Raw genomic sequence first — 26694 nt, 5'->3', positions numbered from 1 at the left:
ATGTGCTATACAAATAAACTTGCCTTGCCTTGCCTTGCCTTGCCTTGCACTCGTCAGTGCAGGCTGTATCTTGACACTTATCAACATCCACAAAGTTCTGCTACAACTGCCAAGAAGAACAGAGTCACCAGAAGCAGATAGCATTCTGTCTTATCCTCCTTTTTCACCTAAAGGTTGAATTAAATCACAAGAAAAAGGGCTTTTCAAAAGTCTGTGCAAGTTGAAGATAATTTCAAGCTGAGGTCCACTTGAACCATGACAAAACTTCTGTTTTTTTTAAACCCTACAGGATTTGTATCAGATCAGGTTAAGCTGAACTGAACTCATCTCTACACATCTGCACTTTTGGTCTTTCCTGGAACATTTCCTGCCTCTGCTATCTACAAAGCTCTCCACCTGCTATCAGTGTGGTCCTCCAGATACCCTTTTGACATCTTTCACAAAACAAAGCAGGCGACTACAAGACAAGAACTGCAGTCCTTTATCTTACTCATCAGCTTCATTTCCATGCGTTCAAAGGCACATAGGAAGATATGCATCCAACAACTGGAATTTTATCCAACTCTAGCAGCTATTATTAGTCCATCTCGAACAAAAAAATGCAAATTTCAATAACAAGCACAAGGCATACAAATTATTTTTTATGTAATACTGATGTATCGGTAATGAGATCTAGGAAACCGGTGAGCTGGCTATACAAACTGCCTTATACCCTATGCAGAACAATCAAGGAAAATAAAACATTTAATCGTATGAGCAGTTACTTCCTGTCAAATCACAAAACTAAAAATCATAATCATACATTGTAAAGAAAAAATAACCCTTTATTTAAAGCATTCAATCTAAATTCCTAAGTAACAAAAATTTGAAAATCTTGAAATGTCACATTTCCCATGCTGCAGTGACATAATAGGCATTTACTGCATCGCGCTATTCTGAGCCTCCTTCAGTAAATAGCCTATCATGTTTACCCTGCAACTAGGTAAACAAACTAGGCTTATTGTTGTTTTTATATCCTCACTTAAACTGGTATATCATTTAGCTCCAGGAGAAAAACACAGGCACTGCAATAGTTCTGAAGTTTTAGAATAGGGCTTAAAAAAAACATCTAAAAAAAAAGAAAAAAAAAAAAATATATATATATATATATATATACACACACATATACACAAGCTAAATAGAGCAGTTCATTGGTGGAACAATGGTACAGTAGCATCATTTTTAAAAGTTGCTCCAGAGTATAATATTTTAGAATTTTGGGGTTGAGCTTTCTGCATGAAGCATCAAGTAAAACTCGGGTCAACTTTGGTTGGCATCATGTGTGGCCTATCCATTTCCTCCAGTCAGGTTTCATTTCTCTTGCTCTGCTAACCTTTGACACGAGACAGTGGGGAAGTGGACGGCTGTTGCACAACAGCCGTCTCTTCCTGTGAGTGTATGGGTGACCCTGAACCATATCTCCCTTTCATGCCCGTTTACACACCTCAGCATTCATCAGAAGTAGCTATGTTAGGGCATACTAATAACTTATAATTCAAAAATTGATAAAATTTCATTTTTTTGGTATGTTGCATACAAAAAAGAAAAGCTGCATTTGTTTACAGATTTCCAAAAGCTAAACCAAAATGACGAAAGCATTCCCTAAGATGCGTTATGTACTGAATGAAGCAATAATAAATTGAATTAATTACTTAACGACAACAGCAATTTTTTAATAGAATATATGTTTTGCTTAATTTCAGAGTCCTTTTCCATTAATAAATTTCAGTCAACTTTTAGCCACAAGAAAAATGCAACTTTTTTCCCCTAAATACATTATTTAAAAAAATATAAGGAAAAAAAAGCAGACAGGTTCTCAAACTAACAACAAGAATTTCAGGTCATGAGATTGTACATGAAACACACGGCATCAACATCTAGATCTGAATGCTGATTACTGGTGGTTGTCTTCTGTGACGCAATACCTAATAAGAACACGTCTTTTCCTCAGTTGTCATCAGAGCCAAACCCATGTCTAGATAAGAAAAATTCCACTTTCAACTGCAATTTGGCAAAAATGCAGTCATTAAATTTTGTCTAATAAACATGTGAGCATATTTAAAACAAGAAAAGGTTAAATATTTCTTGTCTGTCAATTAAAAAAGGTATAATATAGAATTACTATATGGATTAAAATACTTGAACTTTTTGTGTGTGTGTGTCTATGAATAGTAAAAATCTAAGATTTGGTGCCTTTGAAAGCTAGAACATGACAGACTGATCAATAAACAAATGCCAGGATTCTGAAATTTGTTTCTTTTTTTTTTCTTCTTGGAAAGCATCTTTCAGGTCATCTGTACTGTCTGTGTTGCACATTTTCCTCTTCAAATGAGCCCAAAGTTTTGGGGTATTAGGTTCAGGTCAGGAGAACCAGCCTTTGGCACTTTTGGCATCGCGGGCAGGTGCAAAGCCCAATGTAAGGTGGTGTTTGCAGTTCATATTAGAGCTCTCAATAAAAACCACTAGCTTCAAGCACAGCCAAACAGACTTACAAGAAAAGTGATGCTAGAGCTACCAAACTACAGAAGCAAAGAGGGATTTTATCCTTCTAAAAGGTGTAGAAAATTCAACTGACCCAATCCAGCAATCCAGACCTGATGCTTTCCTGTTTAAAAGATCTTGCAGTAGAAAAAAAAGGTGCTGTGTTCCCAAGTTTTGTTTTTGCTGAGCTGACGGATGCGCTGCAGCCTCGTCACATTATTTAGTGCTTAATAAACTGCATCAGCAGCACCTCTCTGCACTTAAATGGACAGCCACACATGTGAAATTAAGTTATGGTGAGTGCCCATGCTAGTTGTAGACTTAAAGGCCTAGTGGATTTAAAGACTGAACTTAAAACAAACAACAAAAAATAACTGAAGGTTTTTAACATGGAAACTAAATTCTAAATGGAATCGATAGTTGTAATAGTAAATTTACTTTCTGAAAAGTATATTTTTTGCAATACTGAATACTTTTATTTTAAATGCGTCACAGTACTTCATTTTTCTTCATAGATAACATGCTTTAAAGCAATTGGACGTACAGCTTTGGTTCAGTTCTTAAACTTCTCTTCTGTATTTTATTGTTTTTGCTTCTCCACCAGGGAATGTGGATTGCTTTTAAATTTCATTGTACAAGTGCAATGACAAATAAAGACTATTCTATTCTAATTCAGTGCTACTTTATAATCTGATGATATTAGGAATTTATGTGTTAACTAAAATGTAGTCGTGCACAGTTTGAAAGGTTCGGCTCACGCAACTCAACATGAAGCAAACACTGATATTGAAACTGAAACAACCATCATTTTGTTGGGTGGCGAGAAGTTTTATAGAGAACAAAAAGTTTTCATAATATTTTAGACTTTTATTTTGCTGATTTTAAGAACCAATTATGATCTGTAAAATGTATTTATGTCCCAATATAGCAAAATCTAATAAAAAAGGGATGTACCTGATTTCCATAATCTTACAAATGTTTTTTGCATGCCCATGTCTCCATGTGTCCTTCTCTCACCTTGGTATTGTTATACACTTTGTGTTGCTGTTCTGCGTGCTGATTGCCTTCTCCAGCTCATCCAGCTGACCTGTCTTCTTCAGCTTCTTCACCAGGCTTTTCACAGCTTTCTCACACCATTTCTCTTCCTGTCCTCCTCCATTCTGCTCCCCGACTCCTCCGATTCCTCCTCCTGCTCCTCCGCTGCTTGTTGGAGTTTTCTTCCATCCCAGGAGGCGTTTCACAACAGGGGGAGTGAAAGGAAGGATGGAGGACATGGTTTCTTGGCTATGTGTTAGCAGACAGGATTTCTTTTTTTTTTTACTTGTTGCTTAAAAAGTAGCCAAAAATCAAAAAGAGGGGGGAAGTGTAGAAAGAGTGATGCAAGCGATGACCCTGAGCAGTATGTGTGCTCTGTCACAATGAAAGTTATCCTAAATACTTCTTGAAATCTTAGAACTATAAAGGACAAAGAAGAGAATCCGACGATATCTGGAAAAAAAAAAGAGAAAAGATACGGTCAATATTTAAAAAATAAATGAGTGAAGCAGAAAAAAAACATGGTTTATTTAGAAAATTGAACATCATTCAAGCACACATATACTATGTTTCACTTTTATCAGAGTTCTGAGATGGCAAAACCAAGTCATTCAACAAAGAACAACATGTTTCAGCAATAGTAAACATTTAGTAAGTAAAAAAAAACAGCAATCTCATTTACAGTTAATACAATTTGAGACAAAAAAATATTCTAAGCAAATATCAACAATATGCAAGCACAGGTTGGCCTGTGATACGAATGACTATAGCTATATCATTTCATCTATTCTGTCATTTCATTGAATAAGCAAAATCAATAAAATACACTAACTTTTAGCTTTTCTGATGACTAATACAGACTAATGAAGTCATAAAACAATAATATCAATAGTTAGTAATATAATTATCATTGATATTGTTATTATTCAAAAGCCAGAAAGGGGCATTTCCCAATATAATTTTCTAATGCAACATTGATCCCATTAAATGTGAAAGTATACAGTAAAATCCACCAGAATATCTCGCCTTTCCTTTTAATTTATTCTCAGAGAATATCTGTCCTTTAAAATATATATTGTTGAAGTATGTAAGTAAAACAACTTTAGACAACTACAGATGTGTACAGATGTGATGGGGATATAATCCAAGCACTATGCAGTTTCTCTTATAGACTTTTGTTGGAGAACTTGTAAACATGCAAGAATCTTAGCTCTGAAGCAGTTCCCTTTAAAGATCCACTCATCTTTCAATGTATTGTAAAAGCGCTCCCAGTTGTCTTTTGATTATGCAGTTTCTAGCTAAAATATATTTTTTAAAATTGTGCCATTTTCTAGTTTCTGCAGGGCAGAAGTAGCTAGACGCTCCTCTGAGTTGGGGGTGAACCCCCCGCTTCCCATCACCCATCTGTTTAAACTCTCCCACTGGCTTACAGCCCTCACAACTCCAACCTAACTTTACTGATGCAACAAAAACGGCTAGCAATATTTAAGCTATCCAGCTGTACAGCTATGAACCAAATTCCATCTTAGATGAGGAAAACCATGATATACATGGATCTAGTCATCCACAACTAAATACACCAGAGTATTCTACTTTATTATGCACAGTGTATTTTCTACATCCCAAAAAGGATCTTTTTCAAATGTATTTTTTTCATCTACCCCTGATTCATAATGACAAGAATGCTAAAAAAAAAAAAACTCAGAAATGCAATTTTTAAGATCAGATATCTTTCTGGCTTATATTATTCTTAAATATTTACGTGCAGCCAGCACAAAATATGATGGAAATTTACGTTGGCCACACGTAATACGTGCAGCCAAGATGCACAGTGCACACACATATTTTAACTGCGTCCAAAGCTAACTTTTGTTGTTGGTTTTTCAAAGTTAAAGGTAAAGTCACATAAGCTGTCACACACCTAGATGTGTGAAATTTGCAGTAAACCCATCCCCTGAGGAAGCAGTAAGCTGCAGACACAGTTCCACTCAGGAACCATTTGGTGGTTTAACCCTAACCGTAACCCTAACCCTTCCTCTGGGTTCATGTAGCCAAGAAAAAGTTTAGCTTTAAAAAAGTTGTGTTTTAGGAAATAGTTACTTTCTTTCTTTATGTATGTTCTACATCAACAGTAAAAAGCTACAGAAACTTGTTAAAAACCTAATTTTAATCAAAGGGAGATCTTTAAAAAAAATGCCATCAGTTTTGAAACGTATATCCAAAAAGCAAGAGTGCTTTGGACCACAAAAGAAAAATGCTAACTAACATCCCATCATGCTTAATACTTCAAAACATTAACTGAAACTTGTAACATTAAATTAAAATTTAGCTTTACTAGATAAAAAAAAAAGAAAAGAAAAGATTATTCTGCGGTTTGTGCAACATTAGCATCCATTAATGCCCCAAATTACTGAGAAACTGCACAACATATAATAAAACCTGACTGGTTGAACATTTCTGTAATTCTGTTTCCATTGAAGAACGTATATCGGTCTTCCATGTGTTACTATAAAAGTCCAAGCTCCTTCTTGGAATTTGGTTCAGGAGCTTAACCTTTGGACTTCTTACCTACACTACAGTATAAATGGATTTCTGAATGACCATTCCTGACAATGGTTACCAGCAGCTTTTTTGTATATAAAAAAGCCTGTATTTTCTTCAAATGGTCTAAATATTTAAGTATGCAGTGCCTTAAGATGTTTATCTAAAGTAGGTGACCTCTGAGGGAGACAGCGATGGTTCTCTCTTGAGGTTAATACTTAAGTAGTGACAAGAAAGAGGCTGAATCACTCATTAAAATACAATCATTTCTTGTTTGAAGCACAAGGGATACAACGCTGTCGAGTGTTGGAGATTTCATGTTAAACTAACAGTGTCATCGTTGAGATGTGTAAAACAATGGGGAAAAATATCCCCAAAAAAAGGTACAAAAAGACGAAATAATATTTAAACTCAACAATTGTGAAAATAAGATTAAACATGTTGATATTCGCACCGTTTTTGTTTGTAAAGAAACTGTTTTGGGGGGCTTACTTTTTTCAGCGAGCATGCACATTCGCGTTTTGAAGAATAGGCTAACGCTAAAAGGAGGATTCAAAACAAACACCTCATTTTAGACCCAAAAGTCACGGAGGAAAAAAGCTAATGTTACCTCACAACATTTATAATTACGCTGCTTTTAAATTACCGAAAGCTCCGAACCTTTACCGCCATTAGCTAGCAAAAAAAACATCCACTAGAAAACAAAATCTGTTAGCAAGCTTGCTACTTAGTGCCACAGACAAATAAACAGTCTGTTGCTTGTCCTGTCGCTCAAAAATGAAAGAAATTCCAGCTTTACAAACGCACTTACCCGACGAAAAGATACTCTGGCGTTGAATGAAGACTTAGGTACCTGTCCAAAACATTTGTTTGCTCATTTTAAACGTCTGTATTTAGACTTTTAACAGTATTTTCCACCTTCGAGCCGCCGGGATGATGGCTCCTCATTCATAGCTCAACCAAACATGTATTGCTTTATACAAAACATAACCCTTGAGCGACTCTGCTAGGTCCCGCCTACTCTCTTTTTCTATTGGCTGAGCGTTCGTCCTATTGGTCTAAGGTGATGTCTATCACAGTTTGGGAGCTACGGAGGAATTTATGCGATGTTTATGTATCTGATTTGAACTCCTAAGATTTTAAATGAAAAAAATGTTCTTGTGGAATAAAAGAGAGGTATTTTTAAATACACGAAAAAAATAGGAAATAAACTCCCCGTTTTTTTAATATATGTGCAATACGCTATATGTGCAATACGCTTCCATAAAATATTATATACTTCTATACAAATCAAAACTTGTCCCCAAAAATAAATAAATATTTAAATAATTGGAAATTGATCTGTGCTTATTTTTTATGGACATATTTTTTTTCTTGCGCGTCGAGTTGTTCAAACGCGCATGCTCCGTGCGAGCAAGGCTGCCTCACCTGTGATGACAGGTTTTCTAAGCAGAAACGGAGGTGGACGGATGTTGACATGAATGATGAGCGACAAACCTGCCTCTGCATTAACTGCAAACACCTGGACTAAAAGAAAAGAAGAGAAAAGAAAGGAGTAAACACCACAAGATACTGTAGCTTTCATCCCATTCATTTCAGTCGGCATCCTTAGTCAAAAAGTAAATTGTAAGTATTTGTATTAAGCCTTCTATACTGCTAAAAGCTTAGTAAACATGAATGAGTGACTTTTTACATAAAGTATATAAATGTAGATTGTGAAAAGTTTAGATTATTAGCCAGTCAATTGTTGGATTGTTTGCAGTATTACAAAATATAAGAGATACAGAGATTTAAGGGTAAATCATCATAGATAATCTATTTTATTTTTTATTAAATGTTCCCTAGTATGTCTACAGGGGCTCTGATCCTACCAACAGCTATGCAGGTGTACATGGCAATAATATGAGTGTGTAGAAAAGACCTGTTAATAGCCCCCACTGGACTATCTCCAAGGAAACCGAAACACCAAGGGGTTGCCTGGTCTTTATGAAATGTACGCTTCTATCATTGCTCTTCTGTGTTCAGAGAAAAGAACGTCATTATTTTCTGGGAGGATTATGCAAAGAGATATTAATAGTTTGTTTGTTGTTGTTTTTTCAGATACATATCCGACTTATAACACTACTAGCAATGGGAAGATGCTGCAAATGTAACAGTAGACTTCTGTGCCTGTGTCTCCTGCCCTGTATGATGACTGGTCATCTTCTGATTTATATTATGGTGTCCATATTCATCACTATGTCTTACGCTCCTCCAAAGATTATAATTCACTATATTGCACCGGGCTTTTCTCCTAATTCCTCATCTTTGGCCTCCCATCCACTTAGCCCTTTCTGGAACCTTCGCTTGGAGGATGGTGCAATATGGAACCAGTTGCAGCACGTTTGGGATCGTCAGCACAATCCGATTCTGAGAAAAAACACAACGTGGAAGCCAAGCGCTCAGCTTTTAGCAGAGACTGAAGATGCATGTTCGGACTGTATGTCAGACGCATGTTCAGTCCCCCATAAACACGACTTAAACAGCTTACCAGAACAAATGAGGGCATTTATCCGGTCGATGCACTGCAGGGAGTACCCCACCCTCATCAATCAGCCTGATATGTGTAGGAGGGGTGCCGAAATCTACGGAGTGGACTCTCCAATGCTTCTCATGGCCATTAAATCCCAAGTTGGAAACTTTGAAAACAGACAGGCAATCCGTGAAACATGGGGACGCAGTGGCCTTGTTTTTGGGGATACACATAAGAAAGGGGAACTAGTTCAGACCGTCTTTTTGCTTGGAAGACAGGATTCAAGTACAGGTCCGCACCCTGACCTGAAGAACCTCCTGGAGCTTGAGAACCAGAAGTATGGCGATATTCTGCAGTGGGATTTCAGAGACACTTTCTATAATCTGACCCTAAAAGACTTGCTGCTTTGGCGATGGATCCAGCAGTACTGCCCCACGGCCACTTTTATTTTTAAAGGGGATGATGATGTTTTTGTTCGAACGGACGCCCTGCTGGACTACCTGCACAAAAAGAGGGAAGAGCACCGACTGTGGAGGACAAACGACACTGAGATGGATTTGTTCGTTGGAGATGTCATCTATAACGCAATGCCACACCGTGAGCCGTCTGCCAAATACTTCATACCAGAAAGTTTCTACAAAGGCGTGTACCCGCCCTACGCTGGTGGAGGAGGGGTGGTGTATTCCAGCTCAGTTGCATTACGTCTGAAAGAAGTGTCCAAAAGGGTGCGCCTCTTCCCAATTGATGATGTTTATCTTGGCATGTGCCTTCAGAGACTTGGGCTTTCGCCGAGCCATCACCCAGGCTTTCTAACATTTGATCTTCCTGTAACAGACAGGGGCAATCCCTGTGCCTACAGATCTCTCATGCTTGTTCACAGACGCACTCCCAACGAGATGTTGACACTATGGAAGCAGCTTCAAAATCTGGCTGGTCAGTGCTGAAGCTTATTTGCAAACCAAATAGGATTCAGTGAGTTTAGTACCAGATTAATGCAACCTCCAGACTAATTTGAAAAAATATTTATATATATCTGCTTATGGTAAGCAAACAATGCACTGATGAGGGCAACTACTCTCTGGAGGATTATTTTACTCTGAGGGAAGGAATCTACCTCAATGGTACATTTATTATGAAATAGAAAAAAGGGCAACAATATTTTATTAAATTTCTTTTCTGATTACTCAGAGCAGCCTGCACAATTTACACTTTTACATTTTAATGAAAACATAGTACTTAACTCTTTAATGTCGAAAAAGAAAACAGATTATTTTCATTTGAAAACAGTAGGGTGTAAAAAAATGGACAAATTGATACTTAAATGTAAAAACAAGTTACATTGTTTTTCATGTAGTAAACTACACTTTTTAATTTAAACAAGCAACAGATAAAACCTGCAAAATGTGCCCATACTATTCACTGTAAATATTTTATTCCACTTTGTTGTCAATTGCAATACTCACAAAATAAAAAGAAAAAAAAATAAATTATAAGGGCCACAGTCAAACAGTAAAGTGCAGAAACGTTTTTTTTTTTTTTAATTTACAAGAATGTAATTTTTTGTCGATTTATTTAGTTGGGAAGGTCTTTAAAGCCAAAACACTAAAACTACAGAAGCTTACAGCAGTTTTATGACTCTGTAGCATCTATGACTGATACAAAGAAAGCAGTTGGAAGTATAAATATGTAAGATACTGTACTAAGGAAATCATTATTTTCTCTATTTTAGAGTTTTCTCTTGGTTGAGGAAATGTGTTTTTTATCATATTTATTTTTTTAAAAATCAAAGTCTTAGTCACAGCTGTCTTTATGGGTGGATATGGACCTGTCTGCAGGTGGAGAATTCTCAAATCTGTATAGGACACACACAAAATATCAAGGTCGTAGAGTTTTAGGTAAACCATAGTACAAAATTGTTCTTGCACATTTTTTCTATGGGTATGCTGCAGGCAACAGTTCATAGCGAACACTTGATAAGTAAGGGTAAGTAAGAGTAAAGTAGGTGAGACACAGGCATGTCATAAACATTTTTCATTATTCCAATCCGACAAATCCTGCAGTCTGTACAAGGAGCTCACGTGTTCTGTTCTCGTTATTTGTGCGGACTTCTTTTGGTGCAGCTTGACTGTCTGAAATGAGGAAATTAGACAATCAGGGAGTAGTTTGTGTAGACATCAGGCACTTGCGTATCATCTGTGAACCCTGTGAGTTTGTTTGCTCGTAATCAGTGAAGAACGACTTGAGCGACTTGAGCGTGTCCAAATTCAGGTCTCAAGGACTGGTGTCCTACATGTTTTCTAACCAACCTACCATGAATGCTCTTTATTGGCTAAACACACCTGATTTAGGTAATCAACAATCTGCAAAGCCAGCAGGAGATCGGTCCTCGAGGACTGGATTTGGACACCCCTGGACTAGAGTGTGGCATAAAGGCACCATACTATAGCACCATATCCCAGCCAGCAAGGCCAGGTTGGCCCCATATGGTTTAAAAGTGGGCATCAATTGGTTTTGTCCATAGTTTTAGTGGTGGCCCAACCTGTGTTTGCCCACATTGGCTATGTTGCCCAGCGACCAGTAGTCTGGAGGGCGACCAAGCTAGCTCAGTCAGATCCTGGGCAGAGGAGCTTTCTGCCCACTTTTAAACCATATGCGGCACACTTGGCCGTGTTTACTGGGATAATGCATAGAACATCATAAGTGGATGGAACTTAAATAATCCTTACTAATATACTTCACTTTTCACACGCACGACAATGGTACATTCCATTTTTATCACGTCCGTGGCCCTATGAGCTTCAAGAGAACTGCAAGACACACCTCTCTACGACCTTCATGAGCATGGACAACCCCAATACTCTCAGCACCCATACAGGTCAACCTCATACAAGTACATTTGACCAAGGCTTAAGTAGATAAAAGTCTTAATACTTTCATTCTAGAGGCATTTTTTTAACTATAAATGTCCCCAAAAAATCCTCATTGAAAAGTTTATAACATACTGTAATACTAATAAGATCATTTAAAGGTAAGGATTTTTTTCTCCAGTTAAATTTAAGTGATGACAGCATTAAAATAAGTTGTTTTATTTTATCATCTGTATTGAAACTGATAGGACAGTTCTGTATTTTTCTCTTGTAAATATGAATTTGTTCACAGGTAAATACATTTTTTTCAACAATATAAAAAAAAAACATAAATTTAATTTGATTTTTGCTTTGGTAGAATAAACATTTTTTAGACACAGACCTTAATCACATCATGTGCATGTGTTTTGGGGTTACATTTCATGTTGTTTCTGCGTTTTTCTTCAAATTGAATTAGTTTTTTCAATTTTTGGGCAGGGCATAAACTTTAAGATCCTCTAGCAAATCTTTTTCTGTTGTTCCCAGACTAAACTCAAAAGCACAGTGATGCATCTTTTCAATGCAATGCCCTGTGATTCTAAAACAGCTTTCCAGACAGCTTAATGAAGAGAAAGTAGTAGCTTTAAAAACAGGCTTATGTCCCTCCTTTTCAGTTAGCTTTTAACCAGTGTTTAGTTGTTTATCCTGCTGTTTTTGAACCTTTTATGTATGTTCTTACATGCTCTAAATTAAATAATTGATTGTTTTATTTTTATGTTGTTTGTTTGACAATAAATAACGTATTCTTGTTTATTTGTTTATTTTTCTATTTAATGTATTTTATGTCTCATTGTGTATATTTGATCAGAGCTGTTTAAGGTCCCTGCTGTAAAAAACTTGGATACCTGTTTTGGAAGGATTACTGTATTTTATTTTTAGTTATTTTTATTATTATTATTATTATTTTTTTGTTTGGGTGGGAAAAGAAGTGTAAGAATTTTATGCTTTGATCTTATTTCCGATTTTCCCAAATCCTGTTAAGCACTTTGTGCTACACTTTGTTGTTCAAAAAGTTGCCTATAAATAAAGGTTTGAAATCTGGAGGGAATTCTCTCAGGCCGCCAAACTCACACCTCAAATCACAAGAAGAGCTCTCCAGTCTGTTATTGATCGTATATCAACAGAAGGCAGACAGCGGATGGAGAGTTAAAAGCTTTATGACCGATATATAAAGACTGGACCCTGAGACCTTTAGAAAGAAGGAAATAAAAGTTCAGAAAATGTGTTTCAATGTTTACTTTGAATCAAAAACATGGATTTTAATAAAGTCTTCTTTGTATGTTTATATTTCTCAAATCTGAGAGTTTCCTAAACCAAATGATGGAACAGAAAAAAACAATAACAGTTCATCCATGCAGCTCTTCCAAATAATATCATGTTTTTGGTCTGGATTTGTTTAAACAGAAGTTAATATATATTTGCACTGATAATAGAAAAAAAACTAAACTCGTTAGGAAAACAACAAAAAAGCGTTGTGTTAGTAAGTTAGTAATGGAAAAATGAATGCAATAGAAAAAGCTATATATATATGTGTGTTATTTATTATTACTAATGATTACATATTGACAATAAACTAAAGCTATGACTTAGTAAAGTTTTTGTTTAACTGGGCATTGGGATTTTTTATGTAAACAGATCATTGAAGCAAGTTCAGAGAATTTAAAACTTAAAAAAAAAAACACCAAAAGTCAAATATAACAAGACGTAAATAAGGAAAAAAGTGATATTTATATTTTGTTTTGTTTGTTTGTACAAGAAAATAATTAAATATATGAAGAAAAAAATGTAACTACATTTTTGTTTTATTCAAGATTAGATTAGATTAGATTTTATTGGACATAAATGTGAGCATGTTTCAATGACATATTTGTGATAATAGATTTCTTGGCAATTATGCATAATACAAAACAAACTACACTCTATTTTAATCAATACAATGTGCATATGCACATAAATGTATCTCAAGTGAAAACAAAACCATGGTTAAAAAAGAACTTAGGCTTTTGTCAATGTTGAGGATATGCCTACTAAGGTAAATGAGTGTATTTAAAAATATAAAACATATTGCCTTCTAAAATTATTCCCTGGTCATTTCTGAAGATGAACACATTTTTTTTTTACAAATGTAAAAGATAAAACAAGATCAACCATTGCTGATATTTAGAAAAGCTTAGAAACAGCACCATCTACGGGACATTTCTCGTACCAACAAGAAACTTCCAGATTCAACTGGAAACAGTTATAGATAAATAAATAGACCAATTTTCATTGAATAATCAGGATTTAAAACTATTTTTGAAGAAAAGTTTTCTCTTGTGTGTTTCTGTTGTTTTTATTTTATCATTACTTTTAAAAATAAAAAGGAATTTACAAAACTTGTGCAAAATAACCATAAACATTTTTGACGGAATAAATGCAATTTCCATGAATGTAAATAATGCAAAATCTCCAAAAGTCTCACATTAAATATTTTGTTTTGGCCTAAAAAACTAAAACAAAGCTTTTTTGTTGGTTTAGAAAAAAAAATATTGTTTCTTAGCAAGTAGATTGGAGGGGATGCTACTGAATCTTGTCAATTAGCACCATCTAGTGGAACTGTGTGGTATTTACCAGAATCTTCCTGAATTCTCCGCCTCTCCTCCTGTCAGAGTATAAATGTGGGACAGAGTCACTGCTGAGACAGAACGATACACAGAAGAGAAAAGACCATTCAGCCAACATTCATCTGACAACACAAAGACTCCAGACTTGAGACTCTGAAGATGCTGTGCTCTCGGGGACTTCACTCTGACCTCAGTCCATCCATGCTCTTCTTTTCACCTGTACGCAGTCTGTGGCCAGAGGTCAGACCTCTGTTCTCCCAGCAGGATCTGCTGCAGAGGAACCTGCAGGAGCTGCGCCGCAGTCTGGAGCTGATGGACACATTTCAGCACAACATCCTGGAGGAGACGGAGCCTTTCCAGAGCAGTGTGGCCCTGCAACCAGTGAGCTTCCAGCTGGACAAAGACGGAAAGCACTTTGGCCTGACCCTGGACACTCAAGGCTTTTCTCCAGAGGAGCTGTCTGTCAGGCAGGTGGGCAAGAAGCTGAGAGTCAGCGGGAAGACAGAGAAGAAACAGGAGGACGGGAAAGGCTCCTACTCTTACAGACTCCAGGAGTTCAGACAGGATTTGGATCTGCCTGAAGGCCTGAACCCTGAAGCCGTCACCTGCTGCCTGTCTCCAGACGGAAAGCTCCACATCCAGGCACCCAAAGAGGAGGCTGACAGAGAGCTGACCATCAAGAGGAGCTGGGAGGAGGAACCACAGCAGAGAGAGGGTTCACAGACACAAGACAGCACAGCAAAGACTCACAACACACCATAGAACCAACAGGAACACATGGACTCACACACACATTCATGGGAATATACCATCAGTTTTAGATGAACACAATTTTAACTACATTAGTCTTTGTTGATCATTAAAATGTCTGCATTTTTAATGTATTAGCTAGTTTGTATTGTTTGCTACAAACATGTTCACTGAAATGTCAGGGACAAATGTGAATGAACGTTCAAATGCAACAAGACATCATCATGTAAGAAAGTGACTTTTTGTCGTATTTGTGTTTTTTTTTAAATTAAAAGTTCAGAAAATAAATGTTTCAAATAAAAAATGGTTTCTTTCTATGGATTCTTTCTTTTACTTTCATTAATTGTATCCACTTGAAAAGGTCTGCAAATTTCCAATCAAATGGGATAAAACTATTACATACTAAAAATGTTGTTTTGTCCAAACATTCTCAAAAATTAAAACATTAAAAGTAAGATAAAAAAATACATTACTAAACTTGGGAAACAAATATTTATGTAAATTGTTATATTTTAGATGAAGATGATTCTCTGTGGCGACTCCTGAAGAGAAAAGTCGAAAAAGAAGAGAATAAAATATTATACTTTGTTAATTTAAAGTGTTAACTAATATGATTACTAATTTGAATATTAGATATTAAAGTTAATCAAATGAATAAGTTGGGATCTATTACATTTTTTAGATGAAGTACCAATTTATATTGCAGTTAAATATAATAAATGCATGAAAAAACATGTAGGATGTGGTTAAAAATATTCTCTTAAAAAAGTTCAGCAGTAATACAAGAAGTCTGCATAAAAACAAAAACGTTTTTAATGGAGCTACTGTAGTAGGGATTTTAAAATTACTATTGTTTGATAGGATTCTGGGGACCACAAGTATACTATATAACTAAATATACTAAAATAAAGAAGACTATAAGATATTACTAAAATGAATAAATCATCTCTAATTTCATTTCTGTCATTTTTAATGATAAACAGTCATTTTATTGTTTGTTTTTTGGTCAAACAAACAAAAAACTAAAATAAAACATGATCGACCACAGCTGTTTTTCTTCAATGTTGAAACAGCACCACCTGGTGGTTGTTTCTGGTACGAACCAGAAACTTCTAGAACAGGGGTCTGCAACCTGCGGCTCCTTAACCACTCCATTGTGGCTCTGTGGTTGAAGAAAAATACAATATTTTTTATTTGATAAAGTAACATATTTTCTGGATTAGGCTTATGAAGCAAATCAGTTCACAACCAGAATTTCTGCAGCAGAATTTAAGGTGCACTTTCAATTTTTTAAATACAATATCTAGGATTTTAAATATGAAAAACATGATATGGGTCACTTTATTGGCTCTGATTTATTTTTTCTTTAGATTTATGCATTTCTGGTTGAGATGCACCACAAACAGTGGTTTTGTGTGTGTTTATTTTTTATCACTACAGAAATTTCACTATCTGACATTCATTGCATTGAGATGATTTAATGTGGAACAGGATGTCTTTTATTTTGAAAGAAAGTCATGCAGACCTCTAAAGAATGAGAAACTATTTCATATTTTGAAAAAAAGAGATTTTCTGTTTCTGTTTTATTTATTCTTCAACAAATAAGACTTAATGGCTCCTACTGGGATATTGTTGGTAAGAAATCCTTCAGAAAGGATTTTTATCTGTTAAAGGTTGCAGACCTCTGTTCTAGAAGCTACTTGAACTGTTAAAAATAGTGACCAATTTGTCTTTGATTAATTCTTGTTATTGGAAAATATTTAATATTACTTTTTCATTGTTAAAATAAAATACTTTTTTCTCTTCAATTCTTTGCTTGAAAATAATTTTAAAGATAATTATTAAATATTTCTTTGTTCTTTTTTTTTTTACCAAACATATTCAACATTATGATAAATGACCTTCATCTGGTTTATATTTTTTCACAATAAAGGACATTTCAGAGAAAAGAGAAGTGACATGGCACATATGTCTGGTGTGTTGCATGACTTTATCAGTGGAGAGACATAATCACATTGTAAAGACTTTTAATTGTTGGAAAGATCTCAATGAAAGGATATATTTTTTTTAGTGGTGAAAATATATTGTAAACATTCATTTTATAAAATTGTTTTTTTATTATTTTAATTTCTGTCTTAAACCCTAATTAAGACACAAACTGTTTTGGTTTTGTTTCTTTCTTTTTGCACTTAAACAGATATAAAATAGGCCTACCCAAAGGTCAAATTTCTAAAAGCCTGAAAAAACTTTTTGTTTTTTATTCAAGAATTCTTCTTCAGTTTTCAAAACTTTGTCTTTTTTCATGTCTTCATTTTTGGTAAAGGTTCACAATCAAAGTCTTTCTTAGCAAGTAGAGTGGAGGGGATGCCACTGAATCTTGTCAGTTAGCACCATCTAGTGGAACTGTGTGGTATTTACCAGAATCTTCCTGAATTCTCCGCCTCTCCTCCTGTCAGAGTATAAATGTGGGACAGAGTCACTGCTGAGACAGAACGATACACTGAAGAGAAAAGACCATTCAGCCAACATTCATCTGACAACACAAAGACTCCAGACTTGAGACTCTGAAGATGCTGTGCTCTCGGGGACTTCACTCTGATCTCAGTCCATCCATGCTCTTCTTTTCACCTGTACGCAGTCTGTGGCCAGAGGTCAGACCTCTGTTCTCCCAGCAGGATCTGCTGCAGAGGAACCTGCAGGAGCTGCGCCGCAGTCTGGAGCTGATGGACACATTTCAGCACAACATCCTGGAGGAGACGGAGCCTTTCCAGAGCAGTGTGGCCCTGCAACCAGTGAGCTTCCAGCTGGACAAAGACGGAAAGCACTTTGGCCTGACCCTGGACACTCAAGGCTTTTCTCCAGAGGAGCTGTCTGTCAGGCAGGTGGGCAAGAAGCTGAGAGTCAGCGGGAAGACAGAGAAGAAACAGGAGGACGGGAAAGGCTCCTACTCTTACAGACTCCAGGAGTTCAGACAGGATTTGGATCTGCCTGAAGGCCTGAACCCTGAAGCCGTCACCTGCTGCCTGTCTCCAGACGGAAAGCTCCACATCCAGGCACCCAAAGAGGAGGCTGACAGAGAGCTGACCATCAAGAGGAGCTGGGAGGAGGAACCACAGCAGAGAGAGGGTTCACAGACACAAGACAGCACAGCAAAGACTCACAACACACCATAGAACCAACAGGAACACATGGACTCACACACACATTCATGGGAATATACCATCAGTTTTAGATGAACACAATTTTAACTACATTAGTCTTTGTTGATCATTAAAATGTCTGCATTTTTAATGTATTAGCTAGTTTGTATTGTTTGCTACAAACATGTTCACTGAAATGTCAGGGACAAATGTGAATGAACGTTCAAATACAACAAGACATCATCATGTAAGAAAGTGACTTTTTGTCATATTTGTGTTTTTTTTTAAATTAAAAGTTTAGAAAATAAATGTTTCAAATAAAAAATGGTTTCTTTCTATGGATTCTTTGTTTTACTTTCATTAATTGTATCCACTTGAAAAGGTCTGCAAATTTCCAATCAAATGGGATAAAACTATTACATACTAAAAATGTTGTTTTGTCCAAACATTCTCAAAAATTAAAACATTAAAAGTAAGATAAAAAAATACATTACTAAACTTGAGAAAAACAAATATTTATGTAAATTGTTATATTTTAGATGAAGATGATTCTCTGTGGCGACTCCTGAAGAGAAAAGTCGAAAAAGAAGAGAATAAAATATTATATTTTGTTAATTTAAAGTGTTAACTAATAATATTACTAATTTGAAAATTAGATATTAAAGTTAATCAAATGAATAAGTTGGGATCTATTACATTTTTTAGATGAAATACCAATTTATATTGCAGTTAAATATAATAAATGCATGAAAAAAACATGTAGGATGTGGTTAAAAATATTCTCTTAAAAAAGTTCAGCAGTAATACAAGAAGTCTGCATAAAAACAAAAACGTTTTTAATGGAGCTACTGTAGTAGGGATTTTAAAATTATTATTGTTTGATAGGATTCTGGGGACCACAAGTATACCTATATGACTAAATATACTAAAATAAAGAAGACTACAAGATATTACTAAAATGAATAAATCATCTCTAATTCCTTTTCTGTCATTTTTAATGATAAACAGTCTTTTTATTGTTTGTTTTTTGGCCAAACAAACAAAAAAATAAAATAAAACATGATCGACCACAGCTGTTTTTCTTCAATGTCTAAACAACACCACCTGGTGGTTGTTTCTGGTACGAACCAGAAACTTTTAGAACAGGGGTCTGCAACCTGCGGCTCGTTAACCACTCCATTGTGGCTCTGTGGTTGAAGAAAAATACAATATTTTTTATTTGATAAAGTAACATATTTTTTGGATTAGGCTTATGAAGCAAATCAGTTCACAACCAGAATTTCTGCATCAGAATTGAAGATGCACTTTCAATTTTTTAAATAAAATATCTAGGATTTTAAATATGAAAAACATGATATGGGTCATTTTAATGACTGATTTTTTTTTTCTTTGGTTGAGATCCACCACAAGCAGTAGTTCTGTGTGTGTTTATTTTTTATCACTACAGAAATTTCACTATCTGACATTCATTGCATTGAGATGATTTAATGTGGAACAGGATGTCTTTTATTTTGAAAGAAAGTCATGCAGACCTATAAAGAATTAGAAACTATTTCATATTTTGAAAAAAGGAGATTTTCTGTTTATGTTTCTGTTTTATTTATTCTTGAACAAACAAATGTATTTGTATTTAAGTAACAATACTATAAATACAAAAATACAAAAAATATTTCTAAAGGGTGAAATAAGACTTAATGGCTCCTACTGGGATGTTGTTGGTAAGAAATCCTTCAGAAAGGCTTTTTATCTGTTAAAGGTTGCAGACCTCTGTTCTAGAAGCTACTGGAACTGTTACAAATAGTGACCAATTTGTCTTTAATTAATTCTTGTTCTTGGAAAATATTTAATATTACTTTTTCATTGTTAAAAAAATGCTTTTTTCTTTTCAATTCTTTGGTAGAAATTAATTTTAAAGATAATAAGATATCAAGAGGAGCTGGGAGGAGGAACCACAGCAGAGAGAGGGTTCACAGACACAAGACAGCACAGCAAAGACTCACAACACACCATAGAACCAACAGGAACACATGGACTCACACACACATTCATGGGAATATACCATTAGTTTTAGATGAACACAATTTTAACTACATTAGTCTTTGTTGATCATTAAAATGTCTTTATTTTTTGTATTAGTTTGCATTGACTGTTTCTAACAAATATGTTCACATAAATGCAAGAGAAAAAAAGTGAATGAAAGTCACAGGCATTTCCATTTTGTTATATAAGTTTGTTTAATTAAAGTTGCACAAATAAATTATATATTTTCAAATGACTGATGTCTGTACAGCTTTTTTTGACTGCTTCTTAATTTTTTCTATTGACAAATGTCCACTTTAAAAAAGCTAGAAGTACAAACAAAATCTCAGCACTAACTATAAATACAAGTATCCTCACAATAAATAAAACGTTTTCCAAAACTCTGCTAAAGAACGATGTATCACAGCACTGCATTTCTTTTTTTGATGTATTTCTTAGTAGTTTTCATTAATTCAATAGTAGACATCCGAGTCAACTCAACATTAAAGGAGTTTTCCGCAAAGTTATTGTGATGAAGTTCCACTTAATCCCTTTATTACAGTTATAGACAATACATTTATAAAACAATTTTATTTGGTATGCAATTAAATTTTGTCCTTTAAAAAATACATTTTTTAGAATATAGAATAAAGTTTGCATAATATATATAATTATTTCTGAAGTTTAGAAGACAGCAGGAGAAATTTCACAACGGACATTTTGAAGGGCTGATCAGATCTTTAATTCCAAAATTGCTATATACTACTATATTACTATATGTAAAAAACGTATTAACATTGATGCTCATTATATTGGCAAATATTGACAACAATGTATTGCATTTTGAATTATTTGTAATTTAATTCAGTGTATTATTTTTTGTTCTTTTAAATCATCAACGTTTTTATCCTCAGATTGAAGGCAGTGGTAAATATTATGTTTTTACTTCAGGAAATTGAAAAAAATGTGAAAAAATAAATCAATAAGATAAGATATTTTTTAATTGGTCTAAATTAAAAAAATAAAGCTTGTTGGAATTAAGTTAATAGTATTTAAAAAGCACTTAGTTTTGCTTTTTTTCTATATAGGGATATCATGTTGCTGTAATAACTAAATACGTCCACTAGATGGCAGCGTTGCTTTCCACAAGAGATCAAAGTTCCCTTCTCAACATTTCAATCTTTTAACATTTTTCCACCAGCTGTCTGTTGAATTTGGAAGATAACAATTATATTCAACAATGTCACATTTTCTTTATTGCTTTTTTATTTTTGATAAGCTTTTTGTTTAGGTTTCACTGTTTTAAATTATAACTTCACACAGTACATGAACTAACACGTCTAATGACACCCGCTCAGCTATGAAAAATGACATTTACTTGATTTTTTGTGGACATTTTTTCAGACTTTTATCCGCTATAGTTTTGTACTGCTTCGTGGAATTGTTGGTGTTTAAAAATAAAGAGTAACTTTAAATAAGAAATGTACTTGCTTTGCTTATAATATGTTCATTTGCGATAGAATTCAGAGTCTTGAGGAAGACTGTGCTGAAAAGAAAAAAAAAACCTGCCTCAGTTTCAACATTTTCTATCTCTGAAGAACATACGCAGGGATGATGAAACCTGGCAAACACAGCGCTTTGCTGCTCGGGGATATTGTGTCAAGGCTGATGTCAATATTTTTGACACATAAAGAGAATATATGAGTTTCGTGAGGGGGGGAAAGATACTTCTTTTTTTGTCAGGCGTTCACCTTTGGATGAACTCCTCAAACTGGAGGCAGGATAAGTGAGGAGGAGGAGGAAAAGAATGAAAGGTAACAGAAATAGAGGAAGGATGAGGAGGAGGAGGATGAGGAGGAGAGAGGCAAAGCTCAGCTCCAAGTAAATCATCTCCATTGTTCTCTTAATGCTGCTTGTGTGCAGAAACAAACACAAGCACCCTTGCAAGTGCAGGAACTGCATCAAACGCGTGTGCACGGGAAGAATCCCGGGCACTTCCTCGGTCTTGTCTTAGTTTGTCCCTGGTGGAGATGTTTTTAATGCCCCATAATCCCCCTCTTTCCTTTGAAGACATAAAAGCAGATATCCTTCAATCCATGTAAGCGCTTCTGACTGCCACCATCATCACAAACACGCGCGCTCACAAGCAGAGCCGCCAGCTCATCAACATGCAGTTATTCCTCTTTGGCGGCGGGTTGCAGGTTGATAATTGGCTGCGGTGCACGCGCGCGCGAGTGCGTTTTAAGTGGGAGAGTGTGTGTATGCAGTCTCTGCTGCATAGCTGGGGTTGCTTGAAAATTCTCGTCACGTCTCAAAGCCTCGATTAAGACGTTGCTCCAGTTTCCAACAGACAGACGTGTGGGGAGGAGGGGGGGAAGAGAGGGTGCAGCAGGGGGTGGAAAGATGAGAGAATGAAGGAGGAGAGAGCAAGGCAGGGAGGAAGAAAGGTGATGAGGCAGGACCAAAAAATAAATGTTGGTGAAGGGTTGAGAAGAGAAGGGAAACACTGCAGTGGAGGGGCTGGCGGTGAGAACCGGGGGGGCTGCCAGATTTTATAGGGCAAAAAGAAGAGAGGTGACCTATCAAACCAGAATTTTCACAAATCCCAAACTCCCCCAAATACTATTCAACTGCATTTTATTTTAGCAGGCCTTTTTATTATTTAAAATGACAAAAACTTGCAACTAAAAGAACTCTAAACACCGATTTTTTTAAAGAAAATCCAATCAATACGAATATTTCACGTCTATTTGTGACTCCACTGTATACTGATGATGAAAATATGGATGGTTTATTTAAAAAAAATACATTTAAAGACTTTTTTTTGCTAAAATTGTTCAACCGCAATGCATTGTGGTCTATATTCGCTAACGTGATGAACATTGATGCACACTAGTTTTTGTAGTCTTCTAGGAAATTTCTAGTGCATTCGATTTTGGAACGGTAAAGAGAAAGCACTAGAAAATGGCGAACGCACTAAATAGTGCACTGTATAGTGAGTGGGGAAGGAGTTTTGACATAGTCCAACTGTCCTCGTTCAGGGATCTGCAACCAAAGGCACCGGTACGGTGGACCTGAAGCAACCGACAACTTCATCAATGCAATATAAAAAATTACAATGACAATTGAAAATTCCAAAAACTAAAATAAAAACATCATTATGTTTTAGAAACAATAAGGAACAATTTTCCCTAGGTGTGATAACATTTTGAGGTACTTTTCGTTCATGTGGCGGGGGTGAAATTTTCGCTCAAAGGCCCAGAAAGATAGAATATTAATGCAAAAACAATATGGTCCTTGCAGTCAGTAGACTGCTGCTGCGCCCCATTACAAGAAACTGGAACCAGATTCCTGCCAAATAAAGTTTAGATGAAATGATGGTCAGATGTCATCCTCCATACCTACATTTTCCATTTTTTCTTTAGTTTTTTAGCATTTCATTTTGATCTCTGGCAAATGCTTTTCTTTTTAAAAATGTTTTCTTTCATTTTTACGGAAACCGGAAAGGCAGGTATTATGGGAGATTGCTGATTGGATGATGACATTAATCCATCATTTCAATCAAACTTAATTTGACATGAAGCAATTCTGGAAGTTATCATCTATTCAGAGACGTACCATAGTGCTTACCTTTTCCAGTTTCTTGTCATATTTTGTTTTTTAAATTTTCATATGGATTTCAGGAAATTGACCTACTTTCTTTTCCAAAATGTTAACGTTAACTGGTGAAACATTTCAGTAAATCAAAGGTAAACACTGGAATTCTGGTGTTAAAATGTTAAAGGTTGCATAACAGCAACAACCACATTCTCCTTAAACGTTTCTGCAACACAAAACAAACACATTTTCCTTTATTGTACAAAGTTCACAAAGTTTAAACTTTGATTAATTAACAACAAATTTTGAATTATTGCATTTTGAGTTAATAATTATCTGAAAATTACCTCAAGTTCCTCAACATTTTTTAATAAACTAAAAAAATATATAAATGTATGTAAAGGACGTTGCATCCTCACTGCATTTGTCATGTATTACTTTATTTTTCTGTGGACACATCAGCTTCCTGACAGTATCAGCAATTAGTCAAATTTAAATAAGAGTTTTACTGTGATTCAGAATTAAACTTTCACAGATGCTGCACAACATGTGGAGAAAAAGGATGTTGCAATTTAAAGAGGAAACACATTTGAACATGATTATACTGATTGGATTTTCCAATCAATAAATTCCTGTAAGTAATTCAAGGATAAAAAAAGTCTTCGGGGGGTGATAAAAGTTATGAAACCTAGGAAGTAATGGAATAAAAAAAAGATATAAAATCTTTGCACCAACAAACAAGACAGTTACTGAAGGGATCGGGGTCGTCAGGGGAAGGTAAAGACTCTGAACTTTTGCTTATGCCTTAATGAAACCATCAGAGACTGATGATATCTGGGTCAGACGTGTGTGTCACACACATTGACTCACACACACACACACTTGCACAGTAGACCCTCTGTTATGTAATCACGCCAGAGGAAGAAACAGAGAGAATGGACGATCAGACATTCTCACAGCTGTCTGTCTGTCAGACACAGCAGCTTGTGTGTGTGTTGCTCTTTCCATGCCCAGCTTCCAAACAGCCTTTTCCACCAGCTGCAACTCCACATATTGTTTAACTGTGTGTGTAATCGCAGCAAAATGTGCTCCCGCGGGCTTACATTGAAGCCGTTTGGGTGTCAGATTTGTCAACACGCAGGCAGCCTCTAAACTTTTCGGGCATGCAGTAAAGATCAAAATGAGGATTGACCTTCCAGCTGCGTGTGGTCTGACAGCAACACACTTCTTCCGTCAGAATGAAAAATGAGCTTTTTGGGTTTTCCATCTTTCCCTATTTTCTTTCTTGGCTTAAAAATATTAAGCATTTCGCACAAATATATTATTTTGAAACCAAACATGCAACAACGTTTTACAAAATAGATCCATGTAGAAATATTATCAGCTTAGGGGTCGTTGAAGATGATAAACTGATACCCATCAATGCATTTTATATTAACTTTAAAGATAAACGAAGCAGATTATATATATAAATATATAGATAAAGGAAAAATCTTCAAATATTTGTGTAAGAAGTTTTTTTTCTATTCTATTTAGACAAAAGAAAATCTTTTCCAAAATAACTTCATATTTCAAATAAGTCACGGACAAAAAAACACTTATTTATTCATCTTCTTTTGAAAGAACTAGAAGTGAGAGGATATATACAGATTTGATTTGGAATATAATCATATAAAAGCAATCTATTTGCTGTGGCAGCTATACATAGAAATGGTACAGAAGCACCTATATTTTCTTAAGGTTCTGGGCTTTTTCCATCAGCTCACTGGGTACGATTATCTGTCCTGGCTGCACTTTTGACCTTAGAAAGATTTTTTTCTAAACTCTTCTAGTGACCTTGATAGAATGAGTGTGCTAATGTGCTAATTGGCTGCACTTACAGTCAAATTAGATAGTTAATATTTCTTTGTTGTTGTTGTTTTACTTTAAATATCTTAAGCGCATAAGTAGTCATTTTACTGGCTGTAATGGTTGATGAAAATGTGATAGAAGGCATAAAGAGGCTATATTTTTGTTGCGGCAACACATGCAACAAAAACATCACACAAAAAATAAATAAATAAATAAAAAATAAAGAGACAATGAGAGAGGAAATGGTGGTCTAGGATCCAGAATGCAGGAGACTGGGCTTCTTTCAGGGATGAAAAAATAAATTTAAGTTTCCCTTTAACTTCCGTCAATGAACGATCAAACTTATGTCACAAGGTGAATTAAGCAAGACTAAAGAGTCAGAGATAAGTTTATCTGTCAGTCAGACTTTATTGACTGTGTTAACAGTAATTCTAGTTTTTGTTTGTAACATGCTAGACATTATAAGTGTTTATTACCGACTGTTTATTATTACTATTCATGCACTTTAATATTCAATAACTGCACATTAAGTGTAAATATCCTTCTCCATTTTCTATTTTTTTATTGAACCTTAACCTTTTTTATGTCAGCTGGAGTGAACTACAAAGTAAGAATTTCATTGTACAGGGTAACCCGTTTGCTTATTGTGCATATGACAATAAACCCTTTGAATCTTGACCCATATTAGCCACATTTCCGTATGTTCACAATACCTGTAAGTCCTAAACATGTTTGCACCTCGTCAAAAACAGAGTGATGCCGCTAAAACAAATTTAACTGTGACTATGCTAACTCCCAACCGAGTTGGTAACAAGTTAAAAAAAAAAGAACACCGCTACACGATAGCTGCCCTTCGTTAGCATGTTTGCAACACCTGTAACTCCCATTCTTGTTTGCAACACAAAAAAACAGACCAATACAGCTAAAATAAACAATGATGTAATTATACTAACTCCCAACCAAGTTAGTAACAAGCTAATGAAAAAAAAAAAATTGACACTGCTACATATTAGCTGCATGAATGCATAAAACCCAATACGTAACAAGTCTAAAGCTCTAAAACAACTGTTACTGGCTATGCTAACTCCCAAACTTCAGCTTTCACGTTGAGCTATTCAATTCACATTAAATTTAGCCTTTTTCAGGAAATGAACTTATTTTTCCCTAAAAATGTTGGAATATGTTTGGGTTTGAATGTAAGCATAAAATTCCTTCTGATA

The 26694-nt window shown here is 35.3% G+C and overlaps 4 protein-coding genes across 7 annotated transcripts in view; 3 read left to right on the top strand and 1 right to left on the bottom strand.

Moving 5' to 3' along the window:
- Nucleotides 1–7102, bottom strand: part of smad2 (SMAD family member 2) — a 16233-nt gene extending 9131 nt beyond the window's left edge. For 2 of the 3 annotated variants that reach the window (XM_024299567.2, XM_024299569.2), the window contains exons 1-2: nt 6908–7101; nt 3538–4008 (exon numbers count right to left, since the gene is read on the bottom strand). In XM_024299567.2, the coding sequence (XP_024155335.1) occupies nt 3538–3794 (257 nt within the window). In that variant the 5' untranslated portion in view covers nt 3795–4008; nt 6908–7101. Of the gene's footprint in view, nt 1–3537; nt 4009–6907 lie in introns of all 3 variants that reach the window. The other variant, XM_024299568.2, reaches the window with a different exon arrangement.
- A 354-nt stretch (nt 7103–7456) lies between these two features.
- On the top strand, nt 7457–12555 carry LOC112163351 (N-acetyllactosaminide beta-1,3-N-acetylglucosaminyltransferase 2). 2 transcript variants are annotated; one of them, XM_036214644.1, is made up of 2 exons: nt 7457–7722; nt 8197–12555. In XM_036214644.1, the coding sequence occupies exon 2, from the start codon at nt 8227–8229 to the stop codon at nt 9550–9552; it is 1326 nt and encodes a 441-aa protein (XP_036070537.1). In that variant the 5' UTR covers nt 7457–7722; nt 8197–8226; the 3' UTR covers nt 9553–12555. The 2 variants fall into 2 exon arrangements, with proteins under 2 accessions (XP_036070537.1, XP_036070536.1); XM_036214643.1 differs by having other exon boundaries at nt 7942–12555.
- A 1497-nt stretch (nt 12556–14052) lies between these two features.
- LOC112162806 (heat shock protein 30-like) lies at nt 14053–20138 on the top strand. The gene is made up of 2 exons (XM_024298708.2): nt 14053–14800; nt 19941–20138. Exons 1-2 carry the CDS (start codon nt 14277–14279, stop codon nt 20017–20019), a joined length of 603 nt encoding a protein of 200 aa, XP_024154476.1. The 5' UTR covers nt 14053–14276; the 3' UTR covers nt 20020–20138.
- LOC112162807 (heat shock protein 30-like) lies at nt 16405–19065 on the top strand. Its single transcript, XM_036214601.1, has one exon. It carries the CDS (start codon nt 17438–17440, stop codon nt 18038–18040), a length of 603 nt encoding a protein of 200 aa, XP_036070494.1. The 5' UTR covers nt 16405–17437; the 3' UTR covers nt 18041–19065.
- Nucleotides 20139–26694: the final 6556 nt, after the last annotated feature.

Source organism: Oryzias melastigma, linkage group LG12, assembly GCF_002922805.2.
Source record: "Oryzias melastigma strain HK-1 linkage group LG12, ASM292280v2, whole genome shotgun sequence".
Lineage (NCBI taxonomy): Eukaryota > Metazoa > Chordata > Actinopteri > Beloniformes > Adrianichthyidae > Oryzias > Oryzias melastigma.
Note: the sequence above shows the minus strand (reverse complement) of the source record. Positions and strands in the feature narration are given on the sequence as shown.

Coding starts and splice junctions, on each gene's coding strand:
- LOC112162807 (XM_036214601.1), top strand. CDS start 17,438: ATGCTGTGCTCTCGGGGACTTCACTCTGATCTCAGTCCATCCATGCTC.
- LOC112162806 (XM_024298708.2), top strand. CDS start 14,277: ATGCTGTGCTCTCGGGGACTTCACTCTGACCTCAGTCCATCCATGCTC. Junction 14,801..19,940: donor AGAGAGCTGACCATCAAGAG/GAGCTGGGAGGA, acceptor AGATATCAAGAG/GAGCTGGGAGGAGGAACCAC.
- LOC112163351 (XM_036214643.1), top strand. CDS start 8,083: ATGAAATGTACGCTTCTATCATTGCTCTTCTGTGTTCAGAGAAAAGAA.